The following is a 19,203-nucleotide window of genomic DNA, read 5'->3' on the forward strand; positions in this document are numbered from 1 at the left end:
ACACATTGGTACTAATAAGTGTTCTAATAATCATGCAAGCATATCTTAAATTACACATTTGTTTTTATGCTTAGCTTCGTACACACTGTAATGATCATCTCTTTGCGAACATATACACAGAACTAGAGACTAGCTATGGTGGAATGTGATAGAACATGTGTTTGAGAAACCCCCTTTTTCATGAATATATAAAAATGTTAACAGTGAACAGGTAGCCATGCATTGCAGGAATAAATCTGAATATGTGAATTCAACTATACTTACCTCCCCTCAAATCTATGTTTCAAAAAATCAAACAATGCTTTCTGCATCATATCCGTTACCTAAAGAGAATAAAAACCAGGACATTTGTTTATAAGAATATACACTGGACTGACAAATGATAATGCTGGCATGCATTTCAAAGATCAACACTGAACCAGTCATGATATCCTACAGTACTTTTCTCATTACACTTAAGTAGACCGCCACTAACCGACTGTGCACCTGTTGTCTTTAAGTTGCCCTGTATGTGAACCAGTAATAACAATCATAAAAACATGTGTGTTTCCATTGCATGATACATTGATGATGTCATATGTAAATGGCCTGAATTCCTACAGTGTATCCCTCCCTTTAGACAGTCATAAGCCTGGGAGCAGGGGCTGGAGAGTCAAAATATTTCATACTGAGGACAATTTACCTGGAAGGGAAAGGTATTCGAGACAAGGCATTGGGATGGCTACAATCCTTTTTGGCGGATCGAACACAATCAGTGTGTCTGGGTGATTTCATTTCTCCCCCGCGAAACATTAAATATGGGGTTCCTCAGGGGGCTTCATTAAGCCCAACCCTGTTTAATGTATTTGTTTCCTCATTGGCAGCCATTGGAAGAAAGTGGGGTGTTGAAATGTGTTCTTATGCTGACGACACCCAGCTGATGGTCACCATTGATGAGAAAGATGATCCTAAAACTCGACTACTAAAATGCCTGACTGAGCTGGCCAATTGGATGCAAGAGCACTGTCTGAGATTAAATGCAGACAAGTCAGAAATCCTCCTGTTTGGCAAAAATCCCCAGCTCTGGGACAACAGCTGGTGGCCAAGTAACCTGGGCTTGCCCCCAAATCCTACCATAAAAGCGTGTGGTATTGGACAGTGCTCTGTCCATGAAATCACATGTCTCCACTGTCTGTGGCAGAGGCTTTGCATTATTGAAAATGCTCAGACGAGTCTTCCCCTGGATTCCGACTGAGTGTAGGAAGACCCTGGTCCAGTCGCTGCTGATGAGCAGACTGGACTACGGCAACTCTCTGTTTGTTGGAATGGCAGACTATCTTTTCTCTAAACTGCAGATAGTGCAAAATGCCGCGGCAAAGGCTGTATGCAATAAGAAGAGATATGATTCGGCCAAAAGTTGCATGCGAGAACTACATTGGCTCCCAATGCGACAAAGAGCCAACTTCAAATTACTGTGTATCACACACAAGGTACTTTACAATACAGGCCCTACCATTCTACACAATAAAGTCAAATTCCATAGACCATCGAGGAACCTTCGATCCAGAACTTCAGGAAGAGCAAACACTACCCACGTGAAGACTGTCAGGATGGGAGAACGGGCTTTCTCTCACCTAGCTGCAACCAAGTGGAATGAACTACCTCCCAATCTCAGACTGACAGAATGTCTCTTATCATTTAGGAAACAATTAAAGACACTACTCTTCCCTAAACCAGAATAATCAGTAATCAATGCGGTTACCGTACCCCTCAGCACCAAACCTCAGCGCCGTGATATCCTACCTTGGATGATTGTTAGCGCTTTATAAATAAATTAAATACAAAAATTTAATACAAATTTTTAAATAAACCTATGCCAGAAATTATAGTTTTAAGATTGATTTAAGCCATAACAACACTGTTTATCTATTAGAGCCATCTTTCCTAGCTTAAAACTGTCTGTTCTGTAGATCACTTCTGACAAGAAAATTGGAAAACACAAAAACAAAATGGTACAGTCTCACAAAAAGCCATGCGAGGGGCTTTAAATAATAGGAGGAATGTGCCAGACATCCTTAAGTATTAAATGTGCTGTCACTGAAGGAACACATTTTTATATAAATATTTAAACATGCATGGAAATGCCTCTCAGACAGCTACATTTTAAGAATCTGTTTACATTTAAATGCACAGAGAAAATTAATTAATGGGGTATGGAGGGGCTTAATGTAAACAAAACTGTAACTAGCATTGTGTGATACATCAATTGGGTAAAAAAACATCAACATACATTTCTGGCACTGAAATTCTTCTGCATCTCATTTAATATGAATTGGTTTAAACTACAATTCAGAGCTGTGTGCCAAAGCAAAAACATTTAAGAACAATTCTGACTTGATTGGCTGTTTAGCATCTTAGATGTAAGTCTTTGACCTCAATATTCCAGTGTTGTTTATGATAGCTCTCTATTTGCAGCAGATCAATTAAAACAAAATCTGTGTAGGACTTCAAGAAACAGAAACAGAAACACTGCCATAAAGCTCAGTCACTGTAGGTTCATCATGCAGATAATGACAAAGCCAGCTTTTTACGGACTGCATATCATAACAGACTCCTGATTCACTCCTATAAAGTCACCATTGGTCATTTGAAGATTTTTTTTATATAAGATGTGAGCAATCTCACATTTTGTAAAGCTCTATTCATGGTAAACTCATGATAGCAAAATAGGACAAACATTTTCAACATACACTTCATACCAAGCTTAGAAGACAATTACATTAGCAACCCGAACCAATCTTGGTTGAATGTGTATCATACATCAAGACTACCTTTTCCATTCTAGCAGAAAACAGCTACCAAGTCACATACGATAAGTATGGCATTCTTAAGGACAACTGAGTCTCTATCTTGAGATGCTATAGCTGATCGTGCAGGCTACTGAGCAGGGGCGGCCTTAGGCATGTGCAAGCTGTGCACCTGCACAGGGCCACCAAATTCTAGGGGCCTCTACACCAATATATATCCTTAATATAAATTTGTGTAGTGGCCACATGCTGGGATTTGGCGGCCTCCGGCTGTGTTCCACTTCCAAACACCCTGACCCTGGTCCCCCCCCTCTTCACTGTCCTCCGCGCATGTGTTCCTCCTAGTTCCTGAGCTCTGGAGGGCTCCGCCCCACCCGGACACCCTCGTCCGGGGCCCCCTAACTACGCTCCCTGCCCAGGGCCGCCATGAGCCTAGAGCCGCCCCTGTACTGAGAGGTCTAATTTGTATTAGAACATTCTTATAGTGCTAGTAAAACTCAAATGTGTTGTCAGAACATCATCTAATATAAATATATAGGGGTCGATGTAGGTGAAATAGATTTACCGATTTTCAATTACCGGAATTTTACCGATTCGGTAATTAAAAATCGGTAAATTTATATGGGGTGGACATGTAGGTATTCCAGATGTGCTGGAATACTGAATCGGATGATTTCGGTATTTACCGATTCGGTAAATACCGAATTTGTAATGCCCATTCATTCCTATGGGCTTTGAAGCCCATAGGAATGAATGGGCATTACCGATTCGGTATTTACCGAATCGGTAAATACCGAATTTCACAAGGGTGCAGGGGGTGTCACTTTGACACCCTCTGGCACCCCCAAAACAGGCTTGGGTGCCATGTGGCAGGCATACATGCCCTAAGGGCAGGTCTGCCTGTCACATGGCATAGGTGTGCATGCACACATGTGCATGCACACCGGAATCGGTATTTTACCATCAAATTGGATTTAATGGTAAAATACCGATTCGGTAAGGCCTTTGGGACTCTGAACAGTCCCACCTACATCTGGGTGGCTCACATTTGGTAAATTTACCGATTTGTTTTTTTACCGAATCGGTAAAATTACCGAATCAGTAATTTTACCGATTCGGTAAAATAATGCCCCCTACATAGCGATCACCTATTTACCGATCGGTAACGGCCGAAAATACCAATTTTCGGCCGTTACCGACCGACCTACATCTGGTCCATAATCTACAAAAATATTGCCCATTAGGGATAATAACAGAAATTCTACACCAAAAGACAAGCATTGTTGTATGTGATATTTAGGACAAGACTTTTCTGTCAAACAGTTATCCTGACTTACCATAAGTTCTCATACAGATCTCACTACAACTTTCTTTCTCAGTTTGGGGGTGGCTCCTAGCTACTGCCAGTTCAATAGCATGTATAGCCTAAGAAAAGGACTGCTAAGAGAGAAGAAATCACCCATAACTTTTACAATCAAGGGCCTAATTATGATGTTGGTCAGAGTTGCCTTCGACGGACACCATTCCTGTATGAGAACCGACCGACCATAGGTCGGCATTTCTGCACACCTCATAATGATGCGAATGCACATGGTGCAATTGCAAACTCCTATTTCTCAATGGGAGCTTGATCGGCAGGCAGAAAACGCTCGCAGCACAAGCTCCTATTGAGAAATAGCAGTTTGTGTAAATCCCTGCACCGCATGGCAGGCACCCTATGGTGCATGACACACATTGCAGGCATTTTCAGGGAGGGGGGTGACATGACCGTAGGCCACAGAGGGAAGAGGGCCCTGCAAGGAGCCCCCAAAGTCCCTTTCTGACAGCCTTTCCATGTCAGAAAGGACAGCATGAAAAGGCTGTGGGAAACCGACATCATAATCCTGACGGCAGAAACGCAGTCCTTAAGGGATTAGGAGCAGTTTCCGACTGGCCAACTGGCTTCTTGAGCCCATCGGAACAGAGTCGGATTGACCGGTCGGTTTACATTCTGACTGCTGACATTGTTTTCGGCGGTCGGTAAGCGTCCGATGAGGGGTCGGAGGCTTACCGACTATCATCGTAATTGGGCCCTTAGTGTTAGTTTTTCTTTTTTCAATTTTACACATGGCGGCTGAGTCATGCTTTGTTTATGTGAGCTTGTTTGCAAATGCATAACATTGCATAACATTGCACACGTTTTTGATTAAACATTTCTGGGTACAGTACGTCACAACATTGAGATAGATGGTGGTTTGTGCAGATACCTTTATCATCACTTATTAGCTTACCTCATATCCCTTCAAGGAAGGCCCCACGAGGACTACAGGTCGCATTGAAGGCACTACATCATAGGGAGGGACATGCTCTGTCTGTTCAAAGAGAAATTACACTCAGATTTATGCACAAATTTATAAGTATCTTTTTCTAAGCAGTTCATATCATTCTTTTGTTTTAATAAAAGAACAAAAACTTGAAGGTTTAAACTTATTTATGTCTCTACATATGTTGAGAATCTTAAATGATGTCTGGTTATTACTTGGTAAGTATTCTAGCATTGGCTAAGGTTTTGGAAAACAATGAAGCCTTGTCTATATTTACTACCTACCTACAATTAACAATGTGGGCTATAGTAAATTGAGTTTCTTCTTTCAAATACCATTAAAATTTGATTAATTACGGTTTAGAGAACTGCAAACTTAAATCCCTTTTACACTGCAAGACTGTTTCATCTTTAAGCTGCAAATCTAGTGATGCTTAGGAGTTTCCCAACAGCGCATTAGCTGCTTTATATTAAGGGCTTAAAGGATAGGTTTCATAGAAGCTTCAGAACTTATGATTAAATATATGCAATACAAATACATTTTCTGCATATATTTATTTCCCACCGCCCTGAGTTCTTACATTGTGGAGATACTGTATCACAGGATTAGGAAACTCACTATATCAAACACCATTCCAAATATTTGCAGAGGAAAATTCTATGTTCAAAGCTGTGATTCCTTTGCCTTTGTAAATCACTAATCTGCATCCAGAGATATATGGCTTTTTCATGTATATGTTACCCTAACACATGAAAAAGCTTTGTGGGAATAGGCCTCAGAAATGAATCTTTGACATGGTCTGACCCTGATCTCCCTGTCTGTCAAAGCCAAGGTAAGGTCATTATAGAATGGCTGATTGTATTTGTTGATTGTCCTAACTCTAACGCATACTACCCATGTGAATATTTCTGAAGATACTTCTGCTGTGAAATGGTAATGATCTCTTGGCAGATTCCCTTGGATATATTTTTAATGCCACTATGTCATCTGCCATGGAAATAATGAATTCTCCTTTTCAGTTCAATGTTTGCCAGAGGGAGACCTCTGTAACCTCATGATGAAATAATAAAGAGCAAAATGTGGTAGCCAACAGGATCATCTATAATTGTAGAAGAGTCCAATGCATTGGTCTCTTGTTAAATCAATCATTCAAATAACGTTTATTGTTCCTACACAGACTCAAACTCAAAGGATGTTTTTCAGTTCCTTCTGGCTATTCATCTTACAGTTTAAATATTGCAACACACCTGCCATCACCATTTTGAAATCATATTACATGTATTTTGGGAATTCTGTGCCTGGTCTAAAAGTGTGAAATAATGGGTGGCCTGCCTATCTCTATTACCTCACTAGATGGACCTATTGTTTGACGGTACATACATTAAACATACTCCATGCTCAGCTGAAATGCCTCCAGAGAACAAGTTTACTTGGCTAACCCTCAAGTGGTATGTAGAGCAATGCACAATGTTGGCTATAGGAGAAGGGGCATTTTGATGTTTAAATATGGTGCAGGGACAAAATATCGACTCAAAAATATCAATTTACACAAATATCGAGTTAAAAAATATCATGGGTCAGAAATATATTTGTTTGTATTTTTATTATATGTGTTACATTTTTAGTAGTTATTAAATATTTTTTATTTTATTTTTGTGTTTTTAGTTCTGTAGTGGGTTGTAGGTTTATAGGAGAATCGGGTGGGAATTAATTTAATTATTAAAAATGTATTGATTTTTTTTTAGTAGTCAATAATTATTTTTATTTGAATTTTGCGTTTTTAGTTCGGCAGCGGGTTTATAGGAGGATAGGGTGGGAAGTAATTTAATTATATCAAATTGATTGAATATTTTGTATTTATTATTATTTGTTTAATTGAGATGTTATAGTGTTTAATAGGTAAAGTAATTTATTAATATTTAATGGGTTAATTAATTTTAATTAGTTAACTGGTAATCAATTATGGTAATTGTGTAATTACTCTTAGGTGTGTGTTGTGGTGTTTATAGGTGTAAAGGGTGGGAAGTAATTTATTCTTAATTGATGAATTAACTAATTGTTAATTAATTTTAATTCATTAATTAGTAATTAATTATGACAATTGTGTAATTAATTTTAGGTGTGTGTTGTGGTGTTTATAGAAGTAATGGGTGGTGAGTATGTTGTATTTAATTTATTATATAGTTGTTCATTAATGTTAATTATTTGATATTTAATTTGTGTAATTGTTTATTTGTTTGTGTGTTGTATTTCCTTTTAAAGGGGTAAAAGGGGGATATTAAATATATTTTGGAATGTTTAATTATTAGATGCTAATAGTAATAGTTTTTCTTTTAAAATAATATTTAATTGTGTTTTATTATGTTATAGTTCAATTTAGGTGAGTGTTGTGGATATTATAGTGTTAAAGCATGTGTACTCAATTAATTTCATTTTTAATAATATTTTATTAATTGATTAATAATTATGTTAACTATGGAAATAAATGTAATTAAAAATGTTGATGTGTTTTTGTTAATGGTGTGGTGTGATAGAGTAGAAGAAAAAATATACATTTATGTTTTAATTAATTTGTTTCTTCGTTAATATTTGCTACTTTTAAATATTTTTTGTTTTTAAATGTATTAATAATTTTACATATTATTTGTAGGTTTTTGTTATATGTAATTCATATTATATGTGTTCATTTGATATGTTTTATATATTTAATTGTATATATTTAAAATATTTTTTATTTTATGATTTTTACAATATTGTAATATTTTTTTATTTTTTTTCAATTGTTTAATTTATATTGGTAATTTTTGTTTTTCTGCTATCCAACACTTTCCCTACTGTTGCACTTAACTGGAATGGGAATTGTATTGTTGCCCCTCTGCTATCCAACACTTTCCCTTTGGTTGCAGTCACTGGAGTGGGAATATTAATTGTTACCCCTCCGCTATTCAACACTTTCTCTACTGTTGCACTGATTGGAGTGTGAATATTAATTTTTATCCCTCCGCTATTCAACATTTTCCCAACTGTTCCACTCACAGAAGTTGGAATGGTGAATGTAATTCCTCCTGCTATCCAAAACTTACCCTACTTTTGAACTCACTGGAGTGGGAATAGTAATTTTTACCCCTCTGCTATCCAACACTTTTCCTACTGTTTCACTGTTTGGAGTGGAAATAGTATTTTTTTCCCCTTCACTATACAACAGTTTCCCTACTGTTGCACTCTTTGGAATGGGACCAATAATTTTTACCCCTCCGCTATCCAACACTTTCCTTACTGTTACACTCTTTGGAGTGGAATAGTAATTTTTTCCCCATTGATATACACCACTTTCCTTACTGTTGCTATCATTGGAGTGGGAATAGTAATTTTTACCCCTCTGCTATCCAACATTTTCCCTACTTTTGCACTCACTGGAGTTGGAATAGTACATTTAATTATTCCGCTATCCAACACTTTCCTTACTGTTGCTTTTATTGTATTGGTAAATGTAAGTTTAATTTTATTTTAATAGTTTAATTTTTTAATTTATTATAGATTTTTTTACATCATTGATTTATATATAATTTTTAAGTTTAAAAATTAAATAAAGATCCTTAATACATTATGTTTAAATAAATATATGTATACATTTGTATGTTTATATTTTTTTAATTAAGTGTATTTGATCTATTTAGTTAAAATGTATGTTAAATTTAATTTATTTTGTTAAAAATAATATCAATATTTAATATATTTACTATATATTATTGTATTTTGTATTTATTTTTACATCGCTATTTTTTACATCAATATTTTTACCTCAATATTTTTGATTCAATATTTTTATTCTTACCTGTTAAGGTATTGGAGTCGATATTTGTTTTTTATTTTTTATTTTCAATATTAAGAACATTGATGTTTGTTGCATCGATATTCTATCAGTGAACCTTATATACCGGATGTTGGGAACACATTAAATGCTTCTACCAACAATCTGGCACCCTCTGATATCGACTCTCAAGGACAGCACTTCGCAAATATGTAATGTAGCACTAGTCCTGATGCCTTTAAGATGCTATGCACTTGATGGGTAGCACAATACACTGGCAACTTTATGCTTTGCAGTAGCTAAAATAATAAGTGCACCTGCATGGCACACTCTACATACTAATTTGTGTCTAGGAGCTGTTAACTTGCATTATGATCCTACTCTTACTAAATTGATTGACTGCATAAGTTTGAGAAATTACACGCCCCAGATAGGATGCAAACCTATAATTTTCAAGCAATTGCATATCTCTTCTGTAGCTAAATCACCCCACTGCAAAAAGCTACATTTATTATTTAGTATTTCTATTTCGTACACACATTTCTTATCAAAACATGTATTACTATATATAATAGCTTCAAAACAATATGTCATAAATAAGCATAGAGTGTAAATATTAATAATTACTTTCGGATCAAATACAAAAAGAACCCCACCAAATGCTACCAATAATATTCATGTTGATGTTAATTGTTTTCCCAGGCATAATTATAACAAATACAAAAGATACAACAAAAACAAAGTGGGACACACAGACATGTGTATAATAATAGCTCAAAATGGCACAAGAAGCAAACAAAAGCATCCTAGACCACTCAAAGAAATGTGTGCGTCAGTCCTTTCGCTGGGCTACTACTTCATTGTACACGATAAATTATTAAAAACCATTGCCCAAGACATCATTAGCATGTGAAGCAAACTCAATGTTTATACAGTGAAAGGACATAGCTGCTAATATTTTAAAGCCAGACATTGGAAATGATGATGCATGTTGATGGCCTGTAAACATATTCTGTAGATTTCAGATTGTGATACATGAGCTGCTTAGTCATAGCTGACTGACACAAAACTAAGTTAAAGACTAATCAACAGTGTAGAAGAGACCCTAAGACAGCTAGAGGTGTTACTTGATAGAATAGGTTATTGTCCTCTACCAAAACAGAACACTCAGGTGCCAAGACCCTATAATGATTCATTCCACTTAATTAAATAAGTGAAAAACCAAGATACACCGCTGCCGTGACAGCGTGGCTGAGGGTCCTCATCAATAAATTTCCAAGAGACTGGAAAAATGACCTAAGTAAATCATTATTTTTGATTATAGAAGTACTGGCTTGGGAAGCTGAATGAATCTCTGCTTCTCTCTCCCTCGTCCTGTTATTTGCAGTATTGTCCTCTAGCAAGCAGGTCTGCAAGAGTTGCCCATAGTTTTTGTATGTCAGGAGGAAACATCAAGGACACAAGTTGAAGGTGACGTTGGACCTCTTCAAAGGTCCTCATCCTGAGTCCAGCAATAATCCCGAGTGAGGTGCTATTGTGAGTTTACGCCCAAATTGGTGGTACGTTTAGCTCACAGATTTTGCATGATTTCCACACACACATGTTGCCAATTAGTGCCTGATGGACATAATGCATACAAGTACAATATTATTTTGAGTTAGGCAGTTAAGAACCAGTGGAAAATGCTCTAGTACCTCATCATCCTAGTCAGAGTTGTGAAGCTCAGATTGGAGAGTTAATATCGCACCTTGTGAGTAGCGCCTCCAGCGGTGTTTAATAGGTGTTTTTCTACCTCCCAAGTAAAGGGAAATTGGAAATGAGGTCCATGGTGTGTCTTAAACAGGAGAGTACCTATCAGTGACTCCTTGGCATTAATTTATGAGCTATAATATACAAGTATTGTAGGGCCTATATCACTATTCTTAGTTATTAAATATTTATGTATTATCGTAGTAGAATCTTGATCGGTAGAATATGTGGCTGTGAAAATTATAAATATGCTTTGCAATGTAAAAGGCAGCAAATATATCAGCATCACTATAATACTTGTTAATGTGATCTAAATTCGAATGCACCTGCTAGTCAAGGAAACTGTGTCTAAGGGCCTTTTATTTCATGTGCGCTGGATCACTCGTCCATTATCCCATATTATATACATTTGAATATTTATGTTGAGTATGGCCCATTAATATTCATATGTACATAATGTTTCATATGCTTTAAGAAGTCTTGCACCCTTAAGAAATGTGTATCTAGTAAATAAAATATTAGTTGAGGAAAACACAGAGTGACCGGTAGAATGCTTGAATGAATCGGAGTTCTTAGTAATTACTGGAGCCACATTCCAGGCTACCAATGTTCACCCACTGTAGACAGACCAGCTTTATGTAAATCACCCTTGGTCCTTCCCCACCTGAAAGAGTCCACCCTGGCCTCCCAGGCCAGGCTCCCTCCAGATCGAAACACAAGCATACCATGACCGGTATATAATACTTTTATTTTGATTTGTTAAAATCGTAAAAGGGTGGAACTTACCACCATGTGATAAACATCAACATATTGAATCAGCGTAAAACAGCATAAAACATTCCCCCTGTCCTGGGCGACTTTGCACAGATATACATGATAAGTAAAAACAGGGAGAACGTTTTTAAATATACAAAGATAAAAGGAAGCAGGAGTAGTGCTTTTATAAGGCAGTGGCCCTCTCATTAAAAGATTTGGGCCAGCAAATAACAGTTATAACAAGGATTGCTGCACACATAAGGGCTTATATTTGATTAGATGCATCCCTTGACCGATGTCGGCCTGCTTAGACCGTATCAGTGAGTTTAACCGCATCGCTGCGGCGGCTTTTCCCGCTGTGTGCGGCTATATTCAAAATCCCTCGTTACACGACGAGCTCAGCTCTTCATCAGCATACGAGCGCCGTAGCTGATGACGAGCTCATCAGCATCGAAGGGGTTAAAGTTGATTTCAAAGAACAATGAGCTTGGGGCCAAGTCTGGTCTGGGTCTCATTGGGCAAACAACGATGGGCTGGAACACGGCTCCGACTACCAGTACCTGAGTTCATTTCAAGCATTCCGCTCATCACTTTTTTGTTTATTAATCTTGCACCACTCCTGCTGTCCTCATTTATGATTATACCATGGCACCATTGGACATACAAGGCAGTCAGGTGTGCTAGCCAGGCAACATGATGAACTCATTTTTACTGCCACGGTACTTTCATATCTTTTTTAAGAGTAACTACAGCCTATGCTAGTTGTTCAACTCCCTCCTGAGTACCGCTGTCGCCATTGTCAGTTGATGAAACTAAAGGATAAGATGAACATTTTAATGTCAACATCTGTAATACACATCCACAAGTAGCATGTATGGAGAAGAATGCATGGCATCCTTGCACTTAACAAGTGCACTTAAGGTATGGCTTGTTAGGGTCTAACATCAGTAACTGTGTATAGGAATGTACACTCCATCAAATCGCATATAAACTGGCCTGACATTTTAGAGTCAAACCCATCGAAACTCTTGGTTTTAGCAGAAACAAATTGAGCTCTGGCCTCACATTCCAGAAATGGCTGCAAGAATTGTATAAACAATGGGTGCCACATGCTAATGATGCCAGCAGCCGCATAAACACAAGCCTCCTCCATGCAAACTTACCGATTTCTGTTTCTGCTTAGCTAGAGCAGCATGGAAAAGAAACAAAGAATAACAAAGCATGCATGTTATTGACTTGCCAAAGGACACAGACACTTAACAGGTGGCGCACGGGGATGCGGTGCACGTCAGCAGGTGGACAGGTGGCACGGCGGAAGCTGCGGTTACCTTCTTAAAGAAGGGCATTCGTTTCTCTTTGGAGAGGGGCGACGTTACATTGTTTGCACAAGTTTTGGGGGAGCGATGGTTTGCCGGCATATCATTTTCTTCTGCATCTAAGCCGGCGGCATCTAAGTCTAAAGCTATACAGACAAATAATTCACAATTACAAGGTGAGGAGAGGAGGAGCATTCATAACACAGGGAACTAGAAATGAAAGGAAAATCGCAGCAACAGGGATATAAAAGTATGAAATATCAATCACAGCAATAGATAATGAAGCAAAACTGCTAGAGGAAATATTAAACCTGTAAAATAGGAAGTTGAAACATATACACAGTTTAACAACAACAAAATAATTCTAATTTACCTCGATCGCCTATAGGAAAGATGTGCATGGATTTGTTTGCATGACGCAGCCAGGGCCGCTGGAATTATGCAATATCGCAGCTGCAATAACTTCCTATAATCTCACATCTGCTACATGATTGGTAGATTTCAACAAAAATATTTTCAACCCTAAACGGATCATAAGGTATTAAGTAAGAACCACGCAGGCTGCTGCACATGGGCACGCACTCTGGTATTCTTTCAATTACTGGTTGCTCTATTTAAACTGTTACTACTTTGTTGAAGTTTGGATCCAGATAGTATTAATGTGTTAAAAAGGCAAAATACCGGAGTAAAACTGCCAGAAAATGTGCCACAATAAGCTGCATAAATTGCCTTTTTGCCACATAATTTAGTCAACCCTGCCGCATAATTTGGTCATTCACTGCCAAATAATTCCAGTAGCCCTGCACATAGCGTTAATCATTCTATTTCTGTAAACCCTCCCTGACAGAAAGGGAACTAATAATTATATTTTCACAATATCTAATGAAATATTGGCAATTTGTGCCAAAAATAAATATTGTCGGTGTGTTCTTAGGTAAGCAATTTAGATGATTCTCTACAGGTGCAGGCACTTTTATTTCACAAAATGCAGAACCATAAAGACCATATTGCACAGGGACCTGTGCAATATTTTCCATTTTTCCTGGACATGACCTTGCACAGCTTCAATTGTGCTTAATTAGTTACCTCTTCCTGACAGAAATAACAAAATCAGAACATTCACATTGCATTCAGGCACCCTGTTAGTTAAACTTTGCTGGAAAAGCCTACAAAATCTCTGAGCCTAGCTATTGTGTATTGTGGAATCAACAGTTCGTTCTTGAAAGCTTAACATTCTAATTAGTATGGGGCCAGTAATCAGTTGTACCTATCTGGAAGTAGCTTCAAAAATCTCAGGAAAGGTTTGTTTTTAAGAAAGCAAAGCATGTTTTGCCTGAAACATTATATTCTCAACTACATAATTAAAAGATCATCAAACAGTAAAGGGATAGCATTTCCATGTTTGAAAGAAGCATTGTTTTCATGCTAACTTCACCAAAATACACATGTAATATTAGAAAAAACATAACAAGAGACTTGTAAAATAACTTCCTATATTGTCCTCGCGAGCGTCCGGTGAAATTTCCAAAACATCTGTCCTTTGACCCTGTGGTTTATGATGTCACCAGAATCGCTCAATGGCAATATAGGTCCATATTACACGATTACTGGGCTGTGTGTAGTGGGATCTGAAGTCTGGGGCTCGAAGTTATATAAGACATTGGGGCCTATTTACAAAGGCATTTGGGGAATAATAAAGTACTACTCCTGTAATATTATTTTATGTATTCTTACATACCTTAGTGAATTGGTCGCAACACATATAAAAGGGAATAACATAGGAATATTCGGGGTGCATTCATATAGAATGAGTATATACAAAAATGACTTTCCTCTTTACACTTTTAATAACAGGGAGTTGAACAGTTAAGAACTGATTCGCTAAGGCATGTAAGAATGTGAAAGCATACTCCTGTAGCGCCCATACACGTGCACTTTCACACAAATGCACATACATATTAAGCAGTGTCAGTCACCACAGTGTAGGTATGGTACAGCTGCGCTTTCCGTTGATTTTCACTAACTATGAAACTCAGTTAGTGTTGTCATTCTCGTTCGCAATGCAAAATGTTATGCAGTTCCATGCAGGGGAAAAAGGCCTGGGAGGTGATGAGGGAGCTGGAGGTGTGGGGAGGTGGGAGGGGTGGGGGAGGGGGTTGGTATTTTGCCAAACGTGGAATTCAAATAGAATTTCACTCAGAAACAGCATTTGGGGTTTGGACTAGATTCGTTCGACAGCATGGAGTTGTTCCCCTGTAAAAAAAGACTGCAGGGTGGATATGAGAAGATTTATAGTTTTGTATACCATGGCTGTTTATATCACATTTTTGAAATTTTGCGATAAATCTTATTTGATTTTTTGACAAATGTGACCAGCTGATGAAAGCAATAATTTCCCCCCAACATCTTGAAAATCATTATTTTGTAATCAATTATGATTTTTGTTTAGTGGGAAAAAAGTATTCCACAGCAGAATTGGGGGCACTATGAGAGTTGCCTGGCCCCAGGAGAGTACTGCGGTCCCTCAGAAGTGTGGTGAAAAATGAGGGCAAACAACTAAGAAAAAAATAGTTCAAATTGGGAATTTCATGTAAATTAGCACCACACAACGGCCATAAAGCATTAGGAAAAAACAATACCATTTTGTCAAAATATTGTGATTTTCCTAGAAATCATGTTTTTTTTTACAAAACATTATGAACTCTGGTAGGATGCACAAGTTGCGGCTGCTGATTTAGCTTAAATGACCAATAACGATGACCAGTGCTAGGTGGGCATGGGATGTGGCTTAAGGGCAAGCTTTGTGGCAACCCCGATTGCATACCGCCAAAGTCTGTGCACAGTGCTGAATGGATTTGTTGCAGATGAATGAATTGCATCATAAAAAAATAAATTTACTGAACATAACACATTTAAAAGTTTTTTACGGTCAGTTGAAGCAGACCTTAAAAGCCCTAAAATTTGCCAGTTATGGTATGCAAACAATGTACATTGCATGTTAAATACACTAGGCAGTGCTCACAGATTTTCAGGTACTATGTAGTCCTGAATATTTTTGGTGTTCATGTAAGGGGAGGTTCAGCATCTCCCAACTCTGTGATGCATGCAACTTTGCAGCTTAAACAAAAAATACAGGTTAAATTGTGTAACGGAGTGCCCTACTTACATTATTTATTGATGCAACCAATGTACCACATAACTTGTGCAATAATTTCATTTGAGATGTCATCAGTGAAGTCATCAATACCATTTAATATGACCTGATATGTCATATATGCTGTCATAAGCAGTGCATGGTAGATGTGAGTTATGGTTCGTTTACCTAACCATCACCGGCAAATTTCAGTGTTCTTTATGTTTTCATTTTGGAGTAGTATTAGAATTCTAAATGAGCCTTCTCGACTATTTTGGGGAAAGTTATATTTAGCCCAAATATTGTAGCCCTTGAGCTAGGATAGTAAATTGGCCCTATCGGTGTTCACAACCTCTCTGCTGCTCTGAGTGTGCCACAGGTTGTGGGAAATGGCAGTAGAAAACAGCTGCAAACAGTGCAGATAAAAGCAGTGGGGCCAGTTGGGGTGTTGGGGAGGATTTCGAAAGATGACGAGGGAACATGTATTATTTATTTAATTTCCCCACGTGGTTATCTGTCGACATCCCCCCCCCCCCTCCCCTCCCACCAACCTGGCCCCCATTGCCTCACCACGCTTACTTGCACGGGTCGCGGCTGGTCGCGGCACAGTACTCCTGAGTAATGCTACTTTTTTTGTGAGATGACATCACACAGGAGTTAATGCACACTTGACTGGTAGTCATATTCTGGGAGTGGCAAGAAGTTGTATATCAGTCATAAAACTACATTACCAGCACAAATTGCTTTGTTAATGGTGCCCTCTGTGTCTCATGCATGTACTACTTAGAGCACCAAAACATATGTTGCAACAAATTATTGAGTAAGATGGTACCTTCTGAGGAAAACAAATGTTTTAATTCTTGGATAACACGAGGCGCTGGTTAAGATGGAGGTTTTATGAACAAGGCCATCGTCAGATGCTGATTTAGAAAATGTATGTTTAAAAAAACATTCGGTGACTTGGTCAAGAAGTGCTCCGAAATCAACACTTCACACAGCTGGTTTGAATATATGTCCTGCTGCTATTTCGGGGGAGAGAGCGGGTTTAAATGCAATCTGTGAATTCCTGCGAGGTAGAAAAATTCATTCAGATCACCAGATGATGTCACCAGTAGTAATAACGACTGCCAGCAAATGCATTCACAATGCTGTTTACATGCCTTGGGCACATATTTATCACTTAAAACTCTGTCAAAAAACCTGAAAGCCTTTGCCAATGTTGTGAAAAAGTAGCAAAAAGGGGACCTATTTGTATATAATGCTTTTATTGGATAAGAGCATGAATACGGCAACCAGCGTGATAGTTGAGCGTACTTCTCAGAATGTAACCTAGTCTCTTGTGCATTCCCATTGAAGCACTTCCTAGAAGGCAGAAAGATGCAGCAAATAGCTTATTGCATGAGGTAATGAAATAACGCTCCACTAGGTGGAGCCAAAGCTACCTGAATGAATGTTTCAAACAACTGGTTACAATAGGTCCAGCAGGCAGCTGAATAGTCAAACCAGACCTTATAAATGGATTCCATGTTTGAAGAGTAAGACTGTGTTGTGATGAGCAAAGGGATGCTACTTCTGCAACACCATACCTCATAGGAGAAAAAGAGGGGGAAACTAGTGATGAGACATGGGACACCTGGACAGAGTGAATGACACTGAGGTCTCGTGTTTCTCCGATGCAACAAGAAATTGGCACATTTGCATTCCATTTAAATGTCGTAGTGTTTAAGTATTAACATGTTCTCTAGATAGGTTGATGTTTTTGCACGTATTTACATAAGTGGAACTGATGCCACGAGCAACCGAGGGGTGATGTAAACTGGCTAACTGCGGAGACTTTGACGGGAAGTCGAGAAATTCGATTTGACACATTTCAAGAAAAATGTAAACCGAGTTTTTAAGGCACCTGAGTAAAGTGACAACTACTAATGGTAAAGTGCAGATTCCGCTGATTTTCAGATTAATTCAATTTCCATTTTGAAAAGGTGTTTTGTAAGAGAAAGAAGTTTGCAGTTTCCAAGCACATGTACTCCTCTTTCGTCGCACAGATGAGCTTGTACTCACCTCCAGATTTGCTAAGGCTCTGCGTTGGTGCAAATACACAATGATTTAAAATTGTACATGAGATTTACTATCTAGGCGCAAAAGGAGTTTTGCACTTGAAAGGTGCCCTTTTGTCAACACGCAGGCCCCTTTACACTGCCTTTACCCTGCTTTGCGTCAAGGGGGCATTACTGGGGCGGAGCAGGCAAATACCCAGATGTTTTAACATAAAGCACAATCTACGATAATAGCCACACCAGGGTTTGCGTCAAAAACGAACACTTATGTAAAACAAAGTATAACAAACAGAAATACGTGTATTTATTGTATGTGGGCTGCACTGCATAGTCCACATCCAATGCACGGAATTCCTCTGCGTTTTTCTAGGCATAGAAAGTTATGCTGGAAGAGTATGTATGCCTCAAATACAAACCCTATGTTAGAAATCGCACACTCACCTTTGCACTATGGTCTAAGGCAGCCCTCCAGTGGAGGCGATACCACCAGCAGTTTGTAAATCTTGGTAGATACGACCCTGCACTGTGTGTTTTCCTCCCTCTTGGGCAAATGCAGTGCAGAAAGTCTGACTGCTGCCCTGTATTGCAAAATGAAACAGAATACATTTGGCCCATACCCTAAAAAAACACCTTCAGGCATAAAGCTGGGACAACTACACGCAGATACTTACCAGATGTTGGAGGAGTGGATCTTCTCGAACTAGGCACAATATCTCCCCAAACTAGAAGACGAGTTTGCTCCAGATTTACTAAAGGAAAGAAATAGAATGCTATTTTATCAGTTGATGTAAACTATTTCTTATAGCAAGAACTAATGCAAGCAACAATTTTACCTGTAAAATAATGATGCATGTACAAAAAGACCCCACCAAAATTTTGTATTCGGCAAGCGTAATCTGCATAAATTCCAATTATAGGGTTGTGCTTCCACAGCATTTTTAATAGGTCTTACTCTTTCACACATGCTTTGCTCCAGAGGGAGATTGGTTCGAGCAGGAAATGTCTGGCAACAACTGAGAAACTGATATGTGCTGCAAGACACCTTCTGCTCAAGCAAGTCTCACACTGGTGTCTCGTGTGACTTTGATATGCAAACTATGCCCGAGCATCCAGTGTTCATGCGAGATAGAGGTCAAGTGGTATGGGCATAGCAAACATAATTTTGCATAATTTTCATGAAATAACGCAACATTTAACTAAGAAATCCAATCGTGCATATAGGGCTAGAATGATTTTGTTTATTGCAAAAAAATCGCCTAACAGGATAACCAAAATTAAATCATTAAAATGCA

The 19,203-nt window shown here is 38.3% G+C and overlaps 1 protein-coding gene across 1 annotated transcript in view; it reads right to left on the reverse strand.

Moving 5' to 3' along the window:
- The window catches only part of LOC147663347 (voltage-dependent L-type calcium channel subunit beta-2-like), a gene marked incomplete at its 5' end in the record, with an annotated part of 112,209 nt that extends 99,342 nt beyond the window's left edge, over window positions 1–12,867 (reverse strand). Inside the window, 3 exons of the mRNA XM_086950505.1 lie at window positions 265–323; window positions 5,057–5,137; window positions 12,734–12,867. Coding sequence (XP_086806631.1) covers window positions 265–323; window positions 5,057–5,137; window positions 12,734–12,867 — 274 coding nt within the window. The remainder of the gene's footprint in view (window positions 1–264; window positions 324–5,056; window positions 5,138–12,733) is intronic.
- Window positions 12,868–19,203: the final 6,336 nt, after the last annotated feature.

Source organism: Lissotriton vulgaris, unplaced genomic scaffold (assembly GCF_964263255.1).
Source record: "Lissotriton vulgaris unplaced genomic scaffold, aLisVul1.2 SCAFFOLD_2577, whole genome shotgun sequence".
NCBI lineage: Eukaryota > Metazoa > Chordata > Amphibia > Caudata > Salamandridae > Lissotriton > Lissotriton vulgaris.